The 18044-nt window shown below is 37.6% G+C and overlaps 1 protein-coding gene across 1 annotated transcript; it reads right to left on the reverse strand.

Annotated features, from left to right (window-relative positions):
- Window positions 1-1229: 1229 nt before the first annotated feature.
- Window positions 1230-9831, reverse strand: LOC144713572 (Ran-binding protein in the microtubule-organising centre protein). Its single transcript, XM_078588181.1, has 12 exons — window positions 9399-9831; window positions 9229-9330; window positions 8299-8379; window positions 7986-8095; window positions 7756-7891; window positions 7585-7683; window positions 3850-3934; window positions 3413-3765; window positions 3146-3325; window positions 2455-2652; window positions 1765-2082; window positions 1230-1564 (listed from the first exon to the last, which is right to left on the reverse strand). The coding sequence occupies exons 1-12, from the start codon at window positions 9675-9677 to the stop codon at window positions 1472-1474; spliced, it is 2034 nt and encodes a 677-aa protein (XP_078444307.1). The 5' UTR covers window positions 9678-9831; the 3' UTR covers window positions 1230-1471.
- Window positions 9832-18044: the final 8213 nt, after the last annotated feature.

Below are 18044 nucleotides of genomic sequence, written 5' to 3' on the forward strand. Positions count from 1 at the left end.
TAGGAGGCTTGCCTTAGGAATGAGGGTCAAAAAACTTGGGGTTTGCGACCTCCCCCTCCCTTTGCTTATGTGCCACTACCGGCGGCATGAACTATGCCACTGGGGAACTACATTAACAACATTTGATACCTCCATAATCGAGACTGGTTGCGGGCTTGATGCCAAACTCGTAAAGGGCAGCAGTTTAGTGACTGCAGGTTCGGAGTGGCGGTTGTGGGACAGGCGTGGCAGGTTTCATGGTTACAACAAAAATGGAAGAAAGAGATGGTGGCTGTTGTGGCAGGTGATCTGGAGGTAGTTGTGTAGGCAAGCAAGGTCGGCACAGTGGGGCGGAGGTGGGGGGCAGGGGTGTGGCGACAACGACAGTGGTTGCAATAGGGTGAGCTGGCTCTAGGACCATTGATCTAAACCTTGATATAGGTTTGTCACGGGAAGAGAAATAGAAGAGGTGCAAGGTAGATATTCCCAGGATGGATAGTGGAAACATGAATGATCGGAAAGGTCGAATGGAGGAGGCAGGGATGGATCAGGGATGAGATGCCTGAAGACATGGTGAGGGCTTGACGATCGTGGGGATCGTGGGAACAGGGATCACCGAAGTCTAGTAAGAGAACCAATCAGCAGGGTTAGTTATCAGGTTTGAGGAGAGCCAGCTGAAGATATGAGAAGATGATCATGGGGGTAGGGTGTCATGGAACGGTTAACAGGATGAGATGGAGTCGAAGAGGATTTAGATAGTGAGCCAAGAGGTTGATCTTACCTTAATTATTGAATGTCCTCCTAAGGGAAGACTACACAAATTTATAGAGAAACAAAGCCGGCTAACATCTAACCTACTCATTTGATGACCAGGTGGCCCTACTGGACTAAACGCTTCAGATACCCTTAGGGTATAGGATGAGGGCTAAAAGGCCCAGATGAAATATCTAAGGGATACTTTTCACGTATAGAACTAGAAAATGAGGCCAGCCTGAAAGATGTATTGTTTTCTGAAAGATGTAACCAAAAATGATAAAGTTCCCGAGATGTAACTCAGATGAAATATTCTTTCTAGTTAAGAGATACATCCGTTGATCAGAAAAATTTAATAGAAAATATTTGAAGAGAGCATAAACGAAGGCCTTGAAGTTGGACAATTTTTTTAGCAGAAGTGAATTCATATTAAAGGATTATATTTTATATGATTGAAATAGAACCATTTTTTGGAGAAAAACAGGAAGAACGAAAAATGATAAATTGGAGGCGCAAGAAAGGCGCCAAGAATGAAGATATTACTGAAAACTTACTGACATAATTACATGATGATGCATGGATTTGCATCGAGACATAATGTTCACCTATACATGAAGCCAAAGCATTAATAATTTAGGAGGTATTACAACACATTGTGATATCACTGCACGAGTACCAGGACCACCACTGCTCTGCAACGAAGCTATCCCAATAAACAGCACCACTACCCATCGAGTTATTACTGAAACATTTGTTGTATAACAGTTTCTGCATTTCCATTATATGGCAGGAGAAGATGGATAGCCTCAGCTCTTGGCAGTGCAAGGAATTCCTGAAAAGATCACAGAATTGTTAAGGATGCCTTCAAGCATAATTTTCGATGGTATTCTCAAAATTAATATGAGAAGTAACGCAGTGCAAAAGATAGCATGTTATGATAAATGACTTCAGCAAGTTCTCGTATGTATAATAGTATAAATCTCAAAACGAGTTGGAATAAAGTTTAGAAGTTACTAAATATAGATGACTTACCATAACCTTTAATATCGCATTTTCGCTGCATAAAGTATTGTCTGATGAAACAGAAACTGGACTGCCACTATCATCAATAATCTGATTTCCAGATGACGTAAAAAATGTGGACCCGAAAGTGGAATTGTCTGCATCAGATTCTAATTTTGGGCGGCTGGATGAACAATCGACATTTTTGAGACAATCAATCTTCAGAAACCCTTCAAAATGATCACTACACATTTGAAGTTTGAACCACTCCTTGTGCGAATTCAGTAATGTCCTCATGATTTTTATCAGCAGAGGCTCTTCAATGCCAAACCTTTGCCCCAGAGCAACCTGAAACATTATCAGATTAAATGATACGTACGAGTATGTCTTATATAAAAACATGCATTCGTATGCAAATCATGGTTCTGTGTTACACCTTTAGATGCAAAAACATTGTTTCCTTGTTGAAGTATTAAATGCAATTCTAGAATGAAAAGAGTACTTAATTACGCCAATTTCACCGGGAAACAATCTTAACAGATAAAACGGTTGAACCTCATAACTAATTCAAGAGAATAATGACCTACAGAGCCAACAGAGAACATTGTAAATAATTCAGCTGGTAAAAAATGACCATCTCTTAGATAGGGAGAAAATTTAACATGCAGAGGTAATGCTTCTCACTGGTTCGCAGAACAGGTTTCTAGGTTGCATTATTACCTGTAGAGATGCAGCAATGCTGGAAAATGGCAAACACTTTGGCATTGCATCTTCATTAGGCTTAAGCAATACAAAAAGCGTCTCTTTTAAAGGTTGCAGCAAATCAGGAATTTTTGAAGCCAGTGGCCCTAAATAAGAGTATGCAATCCTCAGTGCCGCATCATGATCACCATCACTAACACATTTGAAAAACTCAGCCTGTAAACAGGTAAAAAACATTAAAAGATCAAGTGGGCTCAAATCGACTTCTTGTAAGATTTTGGGGAAGGGAAGGGACACACAATCCCCTCCTGTCACATTCGAAGCGCTCAGATTAAGTAGATTAGACAGGAGGTGCTGGCTGAGACATCGGACGAAATTACAGCCCCTTCTGCTTATCTCCTATCTGAGTGCTCAAATGTGTGATGGGATGGGACATGCTTGCAGGGCATGGGGTTGGATGAGAGGATTTTTGTACTATTTTCTTCAATGAGAATTCATTTCTCTCCAAAGCATTAAGACTGAGGTAGAGTGAATAGCCACTGTGGCTCCTCAAGCATCCATGGACACCTCCCATATCCCATCGACCACATCCTGCATTCCGTCCAATGTGCCTGGACAGCCATCGGGACATGCCTCAACCTTCTCTGTGTCCTGTCCCAGAACTTATGGAACTCTGCTTCTCACTAAACACATAAGTTAAAGGGATCACCTGTTTAAGCTGAAATAATAGCGCAGGATGTAGCAGAAAGAAATCAGGATCCATTGAATTTAGTTCATCCACGACCTCAGCAGTCATCCCCTTTCTGGCTAATTTCTTGAGCTCCAACATAATGGCATACTTGTTCTCTTTCTCCACAGGAATTTCTGCTGAAGAGTGGAGAACAGAGGCCTAATAATCATCAAGAAAATCACATATAAGTATATAAGATACAAGTAAACCCGTAAAAATGTTCAGTATTAGATAAAGAATGCGTACTTCTTCAACTACTGCGCCATCATTTTCATAAGGATCTTGAGGCGTTTTCAATGCTTCGTTCAGCATTTCAGTGCGTTCTTTCCATCTTCTGAGTTTTCTTTGCTGCAGAAATCCATGTTTTCTTATTTTTCTAAATCTTTGGAAGCTGCTAGATGAGTCATTAATGTGGCTCGTACTACATGTTTCACTGTAGTCCATAGCATCGGATGTGAGTGTCAATTCTTCGCCACCGCGACTCATTACATTATTTGAAGTTTCGTGGTCAACAGTGAGTGATGAGCAATCTTTTGATGCACTAGGTCCCTCCTTGGGCCAAAGAAGAGATTTTGCACTGTCTCCTGACGTTTGATCCTCTAAAGTGGAAAGGAAATAATAAATGAATCAGATAAAAATTAAAATAGAACCACATTGTCAACAGACGAACTGAAACACAATACCATCGACAAGTCCTCTGTATATACAGTACTCGTGAATAAGCTCATCAAGCATAGGAAGGTTCAGCTTCATCCGGCATAGCTCATTCTGAGAAAGAATGGTTCCATTAGATCATTTCATCAGAGTCTGTAAACTAAAATGTGGCACTACAATTGGTCACTTCGGCTCAAAAATGTAAGATATGAATGTAAAATAAATGCAAACGCTTAATGAGTGAAAAGTTTAGAGTAGACAAAGAGTAAGCAGCATATCATAGCAAGGCTTTTAAAGAGCAAAATGCAGTATTTCAGATGATAACATTTTCCCTGGCTGTACCAGATATTAGCAACTGTATAGACACATTCACTACCTTTTCTTACAGGAGAATTTCAGGGATATGCCCACTAAGATTCATTGGCCACGACAAATGGCCTCGGGAATTAAATTTTTTGTTACTTGAACATCACCAATCAATACTTCTTTCAGCAGGTTGAGATCCAAAACCGCGTGATTGTTCCAAACCCAATTCATGTTAGATGTAACTTTACCCATCCAGGAAGTCCATTCTGATCTCAGGATCCAAACAAAGGCCAATGAACCTGTGATCTCATTCATCACTGTTGCCCAAATCCACTATAGTTTTTCAGCCGAGGTTTAAGAATTCTGTTCTGGAGGTTTAAGAATTCTGTTCTGGACGTAAAAAAAGTGGGAACATCACTCAAAGTCCGTGATGTTCTGGACATAAGCTACAATGAAATCAAGCTTAGAAGATGCGAAACATTTTTTTCTGTCAGTGTCAACTGGCGAACATTTATTTCTTTATATTCTCTTCCCTCACTGAACCCTGTATTTTAGGTTATTGTATAACATCCCTTATGGAATCTGGTTAGACTGCATGCATCCATCATATCGGATCCTTGGAGACCCAACCAGTGTAACCCAGTGTAAGTATGGGGTAACTCAAGTTAAACCTAATGGAGTAGCATTTTTCTGGTTGAGTGTCTCTTTCTCTTGGTGGTAGAGTTTGGGCAGGTGGAGAATGAGCAAGGGGGAAAAGTTTTGCAGCTTCTTCTCTTCAAGATCAACTGAAAGCTTACAGTCGGTTCCCAAACTCGGGTTTGAGCGTGGAATCACTGGATCTTACTCTGCTCTGATGTTGATATGAACCTTGATGTAGGTTTGTATCCTGAAAGGGAATAGAGGTGATGTGAGGTAGATGTTCCTGGGGTCAGAAAGTAGAAACAAGAACGATCGTAGGGGTCGAACAGCGCAGGGGATCAACCACGGATGAGCAGCCCGACAACGCAGTGAGGGGTTGACAATCACGGGGATAGGGATTGTTAGGGACTACAATAGAATGGTAGGGATCGAATGGGAGAGGATCCAACTGAAGATCAGAAGAGGCAATCAGGGGAAAGGAGATCACTGGACAGTCAATGGGAAAGGAAAGAGGCAGGGAGGATCAAGATAGTGAGCCAAAAGGCAGAACTTACCTTATTTATTGACTGCCCTCCTAAAGGGAGGACTATACATATTTATAGAGAAATAAAGCGATCTATCCTAAATATTAAATGATTAAAGTGGCTCTAATGGGTTAAAAAGCCGAAGATGCCCTTAAGGGTATAGGATCCTATCAGATATTGGGAGACTGGAGAGGAGACTACAATCTCCTATCAGGCTTAGACATCTGAATTAAATAGATTATAGGTTTTCATAAAAATGATTGATAACTGTCCCCCTGTCATCTAGCATTTTTTTAACGATACTTTTGAGATAAAATATGAAAAGAACCAAAGCCTAGTGTCCCTTACATGATCTCAGGAGACGGATGAAAGTGCAATGTCTGAGATAACATGAGAGGAATGGAAGACAAAATGGATGCAAGGGAAAGGGAGACGAAAAGAAATACACTCACACAAGGGTTCAAAGTAAATAAGACCCCTTCCTCCCGAAAACTCAGGTTATTATGCAATCTGGGTTCATAAGCCCCGAAGGATTGTTGTGGACCTATTCAAGAAGACAAGAAGATTTGACGTTTGTAGTCAGACATCTCTCTCCTTTCATGCATAGAATATATTATTTTTCTCAGACTTGGTAAGATTTTTCAACTGCAATAATATTTTCTGAATAACACACCTCAATACCGAGAAAGAAAACTTTTTAGAAAGGAAAACTACTGCCAGCAATAAATGTGAACACAAAGATTTGACTAGACAACTTTAACAATGTAACCCTCTCTCTATTTACAATAAACCATGAGAGAGAGATGAAGAAATAAAACCTGACCTTTTAAGTTACATTTACTAGTTGTTGCCTAATGTTTCACGTGCTGAATTCTTGGCTTCAATAAATGATATGGTTCCAACCAATTCTATGGAAAGAGAAAGTGTCAAGGACAGAAAGGAAGGGTTCATAACCTAGAGAAGGAGGACATGGCCCCAGGAGACCCAGGGGGCGCTGACTTGGCAGAGAAACTACCAGTTCTTGACCATGTAGGTGGGAAATAAAGGAATATTATAAATAAAGGAGCCCTGGGTGGTAGGGAATCTTGGGCATCAGAATTTCTTATAGCACAAGAGACCTCTGAAGATCAGAGCTGCATCCTGCCCGAAACTTCAACCGGGACTCTTGGTGACCTTTTGCATCTCTAAGAGAAGATGAAGAGCATATCATGATGTGGAAGTTCATATTGTGAGTGACATTATCCAATCCTGATTCTTACCATTTTGATACACCTATGTACCAATTAACACTTAAATTCCATTTCCCTTCAAGAGATACAGCTTGCAACCTTAAATACTGACGCAGCCTTAGTACATGAACGATGTAGGAACACGACTTGAGTCCACAAGCCTTACTCTACTTAAAGGAGCTAAGTCGTGAATCCACAGAACTAGCATCTCCAACCCTTGATTCCACAAGGGGTTGTACTTGAATCCACAAGCACACAAGCACTCTCTAACAAAGAGAACAATCAGAGAGGAGAAACAACTGTTTCAACAAGACAATAGATTTCAATAATCCTCATTCAGGGTACATGGGGGCCTTATATAGGCCACAAGAAGAGCAGGATCGTCCATAATGACTGTACCCATGACAAGACAAGTCAAAACATTGAGAAAAATAAGTCTGACAAGCTAAAACAGAGGATAAGCAGCCTGACAGGCCTGAGCAGAGATATCCTGCAGATTCTGGGGCATGTAGAAGCTGTCACGAGATAATTGCGTGGCCCAAGAAGATCCTGATGGGACAAAATAGAAGATATGCAGATCTGACAAGTTAGAGCAGAGATCCTAGCAGAAGAAGAATCTGGCAGGGGATTTTATCAAAAGATATTGTCAGAGAAAATCCTGTCATAAGATCTTGTCAGGGAAAATCCTGTCAGAAGATCTTGTAAGAGAAAATCCTGTAAGAGGATTTTGAGGGGCTCTAGGTATATTTCTGCAGATCCTATCAGTTCTAGAAGAATCTCCTTCTTGGGCCACAACTTGCTATTGGGCCTCAGAAAATGGGTTTCTGGGCTACATCAAATACAATATAAGAGCTCAGCTCAAGAAAATCTCACAACAAGTACAGAAAAAAAAGGACTGAAAAGCAGATCTTTCCCCAAATATAACCAGAAATTGCACCTTCATTTCAGTGCATCTAATGCCAGATAAGAATACTATTCCCATTTTTTCTTAAAAAAGAACTAGAAATAAATCTTATAAGAAACTTCAATGATTGCAACCATATCATGCACAGTTCTTGACAATTACCTGAAGCGCCACGTTAAGATCGCCTCTTGCAAATCTCAGACTGTCAATGGCACCCTGCCTAGTCAGTTCCACAGCATGAGCGAGGGCTTGTATATCAACCTGTTACTTACCAAAACAAAATTATAATTATCAGCAGAAATTTTGGCTTAATGTACAGATAAAAGGTAATACCTCATCAAAGGAACATGCATCATACAAACTTTCTTGCGGTATTCCTGGGGGATCCCGGTCTTCAACGAGAAGACGATGAATGTGCTCTGAAATGGGAGATTGGATTCCATGGCGAAAACAGTGGATCTTGTGAATGCTGCATTGTTTGTAAAGAAAAATATTAAAAATAATAATGAGCTTGTGAAGAAAAATATCTCAAAACTGTTCTTATAGAAATTAATCATTTTCACCTAATAAGGTATCTGAGTGTCATTGAGAGGACAGGATCGTAGGCCTGCAGATGCCCCCTTAAAACAGACGACATCATCGCAGCTGTCTCTAATCTTCTCTCTTTAGACCACTGAAAAAGTGAAAATAGCGTTTTATAAAATGTCCATCACATAAAAATAAAATGGATAGGGTAAATCAGTAATTCATTTGTTTGTACAGATTTTGAACCGCATCACTTTTTTTCAGGCCTTCTCATAAAAAAGTGCGACCAAATTCAAGTACTTTATCTTTTTTAAAAAATACACGAAACTTAAATGGTGCTGAAGAAATTACCTCATCAGATACTGGCGAGGTATCATCTTCCTTATCATAAATAAGAGCAAGAAGAGCATGCTTAAATTCCTCATAGGCTTCCTTCAGAACAAAAAAACAAATAAGAGATGAATGGAATAATTAAAATACCGTTATATTATGACTTCAACCAGAACAGAGGACCCACTATCACGACAGTGATCTACCTTCTAGGAAAGAAGGTATTAGCATCTGATTATCTATCGTTCACACCACAAAAAGAATTGGTAGAAAGGAGAGAATCAAAAATTTTGTGATCCAAGTTTTATTTTTGAACGGAAAATGAAAGATCAACCGAGATCAATAACCAACCCAATACTTAAAAAATAAAAACAAGAATTACAAGAAGAAGCAAACTGGTTTCCCTCCAGCCATTCATGCACTTCTAAACCACCATGAGACCATTCTCTCCACTGGGTGCACTGCACCATCCATTATTAACTACTATGAAGCCATCCCCTTGAAATCAATTTAATTACTATGCAGCCAGATTGCCCATAGCACTATGAAGAAACAGACTCGACATACGTTTTATTCGAAGCTTTCATTTTTCTTTCCTATTTTACCACAACTTTTTTTAAAACGGCAAAAATTACTCCGCACTGTATCTGTAGAGGAAAGATAATATAAAACGACTGGCATTATGTCCATGAGCAGACAAGGTTGATTAAATCTTTTAGATATTTACACCAGAACAATCTCGAAATCATGGGGGTTGATTAATTATTTACAGAAAAGGAATCTGTGACAGATCAAACAAGATAAAAAAATAGATGATAATGATAGAGGTGCAGCCAAAATAAAAAACAACATGCACATCCCACAACTAATAAAAAAATCCTCCGAAGTTGGGTCTTTTGTACAGCACAATCAGTTTCCACACCAAACAAAACGAAATCGATTATCGATTACCGGATAAGCGTCAAGAGCGCATGGAGCTAGAGATTTCTGCAGACACTCAATTGCCGATTGACGATCTCGGGCCGTTCCCTTCCTCAGCAGCTCAATGAATTTCTGAAGAGACGCAGGAATCGATAAGCATCGCATAGATTCGACGAGATAAAAGTGCGGAGCTCACCCACCTGCTTTTGGAGGCGAAACAAGAGGCGATGATCGTCAAGAACAGCAGGAGCATGTCGACGAAGAAGATCGATGGCGTCGTCAACGTTGCCCTCTTCCAGCGCCGAGCGGACCTGGCGGACAACGAGACGAACCCGGAAGCACGACGATGAAGACGACGCAGTGGAGAAAGCCGACGACGAGGACGGAGATGACGGCCGATCTTCCACCAAGTTTTCGGATTCGGCGAAGTTCATGGCTAGAGAATCTAGGGCTTCCCAGTTCACCGAGCAAGAACCCATCTTTGCTACCAAGAGATTCAATCTGGGCACGGAAGGGAGGAAGATGGAGATTTCTCCAGAGCTCGTTTCCAGGAAGTAGCGGTATTGGGAAGAGGGAAGGAGAGAAGAACAGTATAAGAACAGAAGAACAATGGAGATGTTGATGTCAAGAGAAGATTTTTGGCAAAAAGGAGCTACCTTTATAAAGGATTCTTTTATTGGTTTTAAACAAATGTTTTTTTTTTCAACTAATACAACTTTAAAACAAGAGAAATTAGGGGAATATGTGGATAAGACTTTAGAGAAATGCTGAAAATAAGTGTTTAAGAGGGAAAAAAAATTGAGAAGAGTGTGTAGAGGTGTGGGAGAGGAGGTGAGTCAAGAATGGAAATTCCCTCAGACAGAATCTTGAACTGATCAAAATACTCAAATAGGTCCACTCTAGTGATCCAATCAAGAGGGCTGATTTATTATAGAACCATCTGATCTGATTGATCAAGCCGTTTACGTGATCTGATCAACCTCATCCTTGAGAATGGTTCAATGGATTGCTTAGAAGTCTATTGGTTATTGCTTAGAAGTCGTCATGGATGATTATTTAGTAATTGGACAAAGTTTTGATGAATGATTCATCCACTCAGACAGAGTCATAGAGATCTACATCAAGAAAAGTTTCATTCTTAGTATAAGAAGCATTTCTATAAATAGTATGAATTGCCAATTATCATTACGTAAATGATCTCAAGGTGGGCCACCCCACTCGTAGCTCTAACCCCATAAACCCCAACAATCATTATGACTACAGATTGCTAGTGATGTGTGGAACATGACAACTCCTTGCATTATGATCTGCCACAACAAGCCAATTACTTGGTAGCCCTCCAATCTTTTTTAACACGTCAACCATCTTCTCGAAGACCATATCCGCGTCACCCATGTCTCTGCACGTTGTACATATATCCAAAAATGTGATCCATGAGTGCTCATCTCACCCAACCTCTCTTTTCACCAGTATAGCATGAGCATTAAGATAGAATTATATGCCATATTTAGCATGTTGCTTTCCAACAGTATCGCATTTAAAATTCATTAATAAAAGCCTTATTCACTATTGTTCATGTGTGACGTTAATAATGAAGTTCAAGCATGTGAGTAATAATGAATATATCATACTGAAATTATAATTTGGTGGTTTTTCATTCATAAACACATTAGAAACACTCATATTTCATATGATATGCATGAGTGACATAAAAATTAATAGATAGAATAGCACTATATACTTCCTACTCATGTGATCAGGATGATTGATCCCATTTTCAGCGGTAGGAAGATACTAACAATGCATAGCGGGAACTCTTAATGGAGTGAATTGTTCCATTTGAATTCACTTAATTGGAAAGTTAAATGGCATCATAAGTAACATTTAGCATGGTAAAGTCATATACTGGTTTTTGGATGTATATGATGAATTTTGATTTCGTCCTTTATTACCTAGAGGGTCACATGCATAAGGTTTATCTGATGTTAGATGATAAACCTAAAGTGTAATGGAAAAACTAAGTTGAATATAAAAGGACATGCATGAAAGTTACTCTTTGAGAACCTATTTTCTTATTTCCTCTCTGAAAAAAATCATGAAAACATGCATGCATGAAAGTTTGAGAACCTGACAAACATGCATGAAAGTTACTCTTTGAGAACCTATTTTCTTATTTATTTTCATTTCATGTTTTACCCATCTAACATGACTGGAATGGCGAGGAGATCCAGAAGGGTGTCAAGCAAACACCGTTTGAGAAAAAGAGAAGTTCATAAGATGACCTAAATACCACGTGGATACATCTAGATGATGGGAATTTTCACAACTTTAGATAATGTGATCAAAGAACCAAATGGTTGTTGATTGAATGTCATGCAAGGTATTAAAGTCATCTAGTATTTCATGTATACATTTCATCAATCTAATTTGATTATACTTTTCTCCTGTAAGATAACCCAAGAAAATGTAAAAGCGTTTTATGCAATGATTAGAAATATAATGGTAACTTTTTGATCTTATGTAGGGTTTGTACATGAGATAATATTGAATTATGGTTAATAAGTGTGCTAATATTATTACACATGTTAGTAAGATAACTGATTAGCCAAAAATAGGGGTAAATTTATGCAATTTTAAACCCTTGTCGTTGTCAATTTTAGCTTATACAATAAAATTTATAAAAACTCTACTTAAGATGTGTAGTGATAAGTACGAGTGTCGTCCAAGGGAAGCTGGTAAGGAATCCAATCGATGTTCTTCTTCAATAATTTGAACCTAATTGGGGTTAATTTAATCTTCAACAGAGATTAAATCACCCTAATTAGATGAGAAATTTGGAAAGGGGGGTAGAAGAGATGAGAGGAGTAGATGAAATAAGGGGCTCTAAGTTGAATTAATTGATCCAATTGAAGGGATCAAAGAATTCAATTAGAGAGATTAAGAAGAAAAGTTAGAAGTGTTTTGGTTGGTTCTTTAGGTTTGACAATTCAGTAATAACTACTCTATTGGATAATGAAATGGAAATTTTAATATCCTAGAATCTTGACCCTTTTTATAAGTTTTTTGATAGTTTTCTTTTATATGCACTTGGAATAGCTAGGGAATCTCTCAATTTCTCCTCTAAATCCTAGTCAGGGCTTGTACGTTCCGCTCAAGCCAAGCGATTTAGAAGTTCAGACAGGGATCAAGAAGAAAGATTAAGAAATTCAACTAACAACATCCAAAATACACCAAAATTTCAAATACAAAGAAGGAAAAAGTACCAAATAGGTTGATCCAAGCTGGAGCTCCTCTCTGTCTTGCAGCTCTGATAGAGCACCATCAAGAATGAGCTCCCCCTCTCGAGATTTAGCTTTTATACTTAGGTTTTATGGTAAAAATCACCATTTTACCCCCTCTTAGTAATTAATTTTTATCTATCAATGTAGGCTGGATCTGAATGATCCAACCATAAAAATAGAAAGAGGGGATCAAGACGAGAAAATCCATTAAAAAATCATCTCAATCATACTTCAGGATCAAAAGTTATTAATAAATGAATTTTAAACCAATTTAATCCATTGGATTTAAATTCATTTATTTATTCATTTCTTTTTTTAACACGCCATGACGTGTCGCTCTCTCATTGGCGGGCGCATTTTGAATTTTCCATTTTGCAGAAAAGTCCTTTAAACGCATTTTGGATTTTTCTGAGATTTATTTGAGGAAGAAATGCATTTTTATGATGAAAAAAGGATATATTTATATGGAAAAAAATGAGTATTAAGATTATTTTCAAACTTTTCTGCAAAATGGAAAATTCAAAATGCGCCCAACACCCCCATCGTCGTGTTACATCAAAAACTACAGGAAAATATGATAATTATCCATTAGACTCAAATCAGTCGGTTGGGGTTAGTCTCAAAATTCATTGATAAGTACATAAAATAAAATAAACCATGAAATTAGTGGTTATTCTTGTATGTACCCAACTACTAAGTCAACATGATTAAATTAAATTATCTTGGGGTTATTGAGAGAAATTTTATCCTAGGGTAGATATATCTTCATTTGAGGTTGCAATTCATCAATCATCTGATCTAATTTATCCCCGCTGTACTTATCACTTTTCTGAGCTAGTTTATCTGTGTTGAACTTAGTTTGGCAAGCTTTATATCATCTTAGAATCGACTGATTGGTGTCGCTTGAGGTATCAGTCATTTGGTCAATCTCATTTGGTTTTCTAGTGATCTTTAAAAAATTATTGTAGGTGAGCTTCATTCCTGAAATCAATATGTGTTTAAAGTGACTCAGGAAGTGCTACCTTAAGATCATATTAAGAGAGGGTTGTTACTTCATAGCTTGAGAGATAATCTTATTTGTGTAGTGGAGAAAGACTCTCGGTGCACGTAAGAAAACATTTGAAGAATCTAAGTACGAAAGGGAAAGAAGCGTGAAGACTTTGCACAAAGTCTTACAGGTTTGAGTTCAAATTTCCATGTTGATAAATCAATAGAGTTTTTGAGTATCTTCTTGGAAAATAAGAATAATTTGTTCCTTTTTCAAACTAACTACAAACAGGATATCATCAGTTGTCGTGTTGTGAGTACTTTTGCCGCTCAACTATCCTCATTTTATCTGATGGAGTGCAAGAAACATTCCTGACTATCTTTATCAGATTGATTGCCTGCATCCCATTCAAATATCTCTACTTTCAACTATCTTTATTTGATTGTCACCAGCCTCATATCTGAATACTTTTACAGTTGAATCATTTTATCTGATCGAGTGCAAGAATTACTCTTGATTACTCTTATCTAATTGTGAGCAAGACACATTTTAAATATCTTTATCATCGACTATCTATATTAGACTGTAAGTAGGAATGCCAGAACATCATAACATAATCATCATTCCCTGGTTATATTTTGTGTAAGTTGAATATATATACAAGTGTATGTTAAGGTGAAGAAACATTAAACCAATCACAAGGACCTGGGTGGTCTAACCTGGAAGTGGTTGAAGGGATGAGTGAACCTGTAGAGGCTAAGGGGGCACAAGGCTGCTCACCATTTCAATTCTTAGATAGGTGATATCTGTGTATCCCTATTAATAAGTTGTTTTGGCTTGGGGGGTTAAAGAACTTGGTTAGGGATTGATTATAAATTCCGGCTGGATATCGCGGGACAGGAGTAAGGGAATAGCCCTAACCAGTATAAAAATATCGATTGTCGTCATCCACCTCTTCTAAAGTCTAAGTAGTATCTAAGATATAAATAATATCACTACCGAGTAAAGTAAAGAAAAATTAGACTAAAAACAAGTGTAACCTAATTCACCCCTCCCCTCTTAGGTTATCTCTAGCAACCTAAATCAACAAATACAACTGCACATCCACAATATGTTTTTGGTGTCTCAGGTCTAAGGACCACTTTACACAATCATGACGTGAAGTGATGTAATATATCCTTAAATACTGGAGAATGATTTACAGTTTATTTTTATTAATGGAGGATAGGACCTAAGCCTCAAAATTACACTAACTCAAGTTTTATTGATATTATGTGATGATCAAATCAAACACATGTCCATGATTTATTTAAGTTCATTGATATAAATATTTAGTCATTATTATCCTCATGTTATGTGATTTTACTCAGTATTAATATTTTAGTATAATGATATTTACATATTTATTTGCATTAAATTCAAATTTTAACTATTTTGCAGGATCTTTCTGACAAAGTATTTAGAAAGAAAAAAAAAATTTGAGTCATAAAATGATTTTAATGAATTTATCAACATTATATTCATATAGATGTGGTTTCCTAAGTAAAAATACATATTTTTTTATTTTTTGGGTTTATACTTAATTTAATATAAATTTTAAGACATTTTTGGGTTTTTATTTCTGCCATCCCACGTGTCACCATTGGATCAATTGAATGATTGTCAGCCAGCTATTATGGTTAATACTTGGTGACATCCAAGCACTAAACCTTATTATGATTGGCATCAACCAATAATTAACTACCAATGGCATTTACTACTAACGGATTTGCTTTGTTTATTTTTTAATCGCAGGAGTGATGTGTCCCAACAAAAAAAGAAGCTTTTTTTTGCAATAAATGCAAAGTGGAGATTGAGGCTCGAAAATAAAAAATAATGTTTTTTACTTGGCGTTGACTTGTCAATATTGACAGCGCTATCCAACTATTGTGAGACACATGTCGTGCACGTGTACATGTGACACACATGTGTCTCCCTAGTATTGTGTTCTAAAGGATACATGCGTACGTGGCATGCACTGACATGCCACCCCCTCCGACACGTAGGAGTTAAGTAATAAATAGATTATAATATTAAAATATTATTCCTTGATTTGGTATTTTCTAGAAGTGGGCATGGCTGAAGGAGAGCCGTCTATTGAGGGTGACATCGGGAAATCTGAACCAATGATTTCATTTTCTGTTATGACAAGACAAAATCCTAAACAATAACATGATAATGCTGACAAGCACAAGGAGATAGAAATCTTTTGATTAAATCAGCTGTTAGGAATTTTCCAACTTCAGGGCTTGATATCCAATGATCCAAAACTCCGATTGAGATGACATTTTGAGGGTAGCTTTGTCTTTGCGTTCTCTATCCATCGCTACTATTGGATCTATAAATTGAGCATTGATCTTTGTAAAGAAACCATTTAAGCTCACTTTCTCCTATCGAGAAGATTGAAAGCAAGTGAAGTTTTGAAGGTCCAAGAAGTGTGGAGGGTCATCTGCATTAAGAGGATGCTTTTATCCCGGCCGAACATAAGGATCTAAGGCTAGTCTCTTGCCTTGAATTGATCAGTCTTCAACACTCTCATCATCCATCCCTGTATATCGTCATCTACCATCCATCTCACGTATCGCATATGCCATCCCAATCTCATCAAGTGTCCCCCTGTCTATTTATCTAAGAAAATCTATACCAATATCTTCCTCCATTTCATTCGTGACTCTATTCCTACTTCCACCACTTTCATCACTGCATATCAGACAGTCATCTCTATAAGATTTCAATGAGTGATATGTTTTATGAATTAATGGGATATTATTTACACATGTAAATGGATTTTTTTTTATTTTTCTATCACAATTTGATTTTTATTTAAAATTTTGAAGATATGGGGAAGAAAACTTCATGGTGCAGGTGGTCATTTTGTTGGGTAATCAAGTCAGAAAGGGGAAGCCGATGTTTGATAAGACAAGGAGAGAAGTGATCAAAGGCTCTGAAGAAATTTATAGGGCTCCTCATTCATGCAGGCTTATACAAGGAATTCATTAAAAAAATAAAAAATCTCCAAGCCCTTTAGTAATATGCTTTCAAAAGATACCAATTTTGTTTTTAATAATAAGATTAGGATTTTTTCATTCAAAATAATAAAGTAGTTACTCATGGCCCCATGCTGTAGACTCTTAAGTGCAACCTTTTATTTGAAACAATGTGTTTGCTGTCTTCGCTTATAATTTTGTGTTGGGAATACTCTTGCACCAAAGGGTTGGCATGATGTCAATGGCCATCTACGCCGCTAACCAAGGCCTTGGGAGTTTCTGATGTAAATTCTGCTGAAATGGAATTCATGGATGTTATAGACAGATTGTGTTCTTACTTGTGAGGTAGTCATGTTATTATTTATTTTGATCATGCTACTTTTGTACTTTTACTCCATAAAAAGGAAGCTAGATTGAAGAGATATAATATGTTACTTTGCTTTTAAATGCTTGGATGTGAAAGCATAGTTTGGCATCACCTTTACAGATTACATATTTAGTCATTTTTACCTATCCTAGGCACATGCTTCGACGAAGAGTGGAGTAGCTTTGCATGCATATATTTTGAACTATCTAGCTAAATGTCTGATTCCACATGATTATGAAGTTAATGAAATTAATGTGTTAAAAGAAATCATGTATTATGATTAGGAATAACAAAATTATTTATCTTAGCAGTTGGCCAGATAACTTTTCCATAATGAGTAGTTAAACATTTTAGAATCATGTCACTCCTCTCTTTATGATGCTCACAAAATCTTAAGTCTTGAAGTATGGTTTATATAGCCTTCATCGTTCAAGGGCACCTTTGGAATTTTTTCTTCATTGATTGAAGTCTCAAGCTGTAGTGCATTTTAGGATGCAATATCACATTCCACTGCTGCACCTAGTAGAAGTAGAGGCCTTTGACTAATGAGGAACCTAAATAATGGGCCTTCCTCTCTTGTGGAGGATACGAATGTATTTTGATTTAAGTAGATTACATTTCTAATCGGGTAGAAGCCATTCCTACGAGACCCAAAGTCCATGAAGTGGTACTCACGTTATCTAGGCAGAACATCTTCTGCAGATTTGGGTCCTGTAAGGTAATTTTCAGTGATGAGGAAAGTCATCATATTAGTTTCTGCATTTGGAGATTGTTGAGAAAAAATGGAGTTCACAACCAAAAGACCATTCTCTACCATCAAGTGAAAAGGGTCGGTCAAGCAGGCCTTGCTGTTTTACATCTTCCGCTCACCCTCTCTGATTCAGTCTGCGTAATTAACTCTTAACTCAGACCATTAGTGGCGTCCTTTCTTCTGGCAAAGCAGCAGAAAGGAAGATATCATAGGTTGTATTAGGATGTGATGGATACTACTCTGTTAAGGATAGGAAAGTATTAGCAACTAACAAGCGAAGGCTAGATGCATCCGAAACTTCCTTTTTGTGTAGCAGTTTTGCTCTACACGGTCATTTCCTCACCGCAACGCCTTGCTTGTTCTTATAAGAAACTGCATCTTACATTTTTAGCATAAAAGATAAAGATTCAAAGAAGATTAAGGTGCTTCACAG

Source organism: Wolffia australiana, chromosome 16 (genome assembly GCF_029677425.1).
Source record: "Wolffia australiana isolate 7733 chromosome 16, ASM2967742v1".
In the NCBI taxonomy this organism is placed as follows: domain Eukaryota; kingdom Viridiplantae; phylum Streptophyta; class Magnoliopsida; order Alismatales; family Araceae; genus Wolffia; species Wolffia australiana.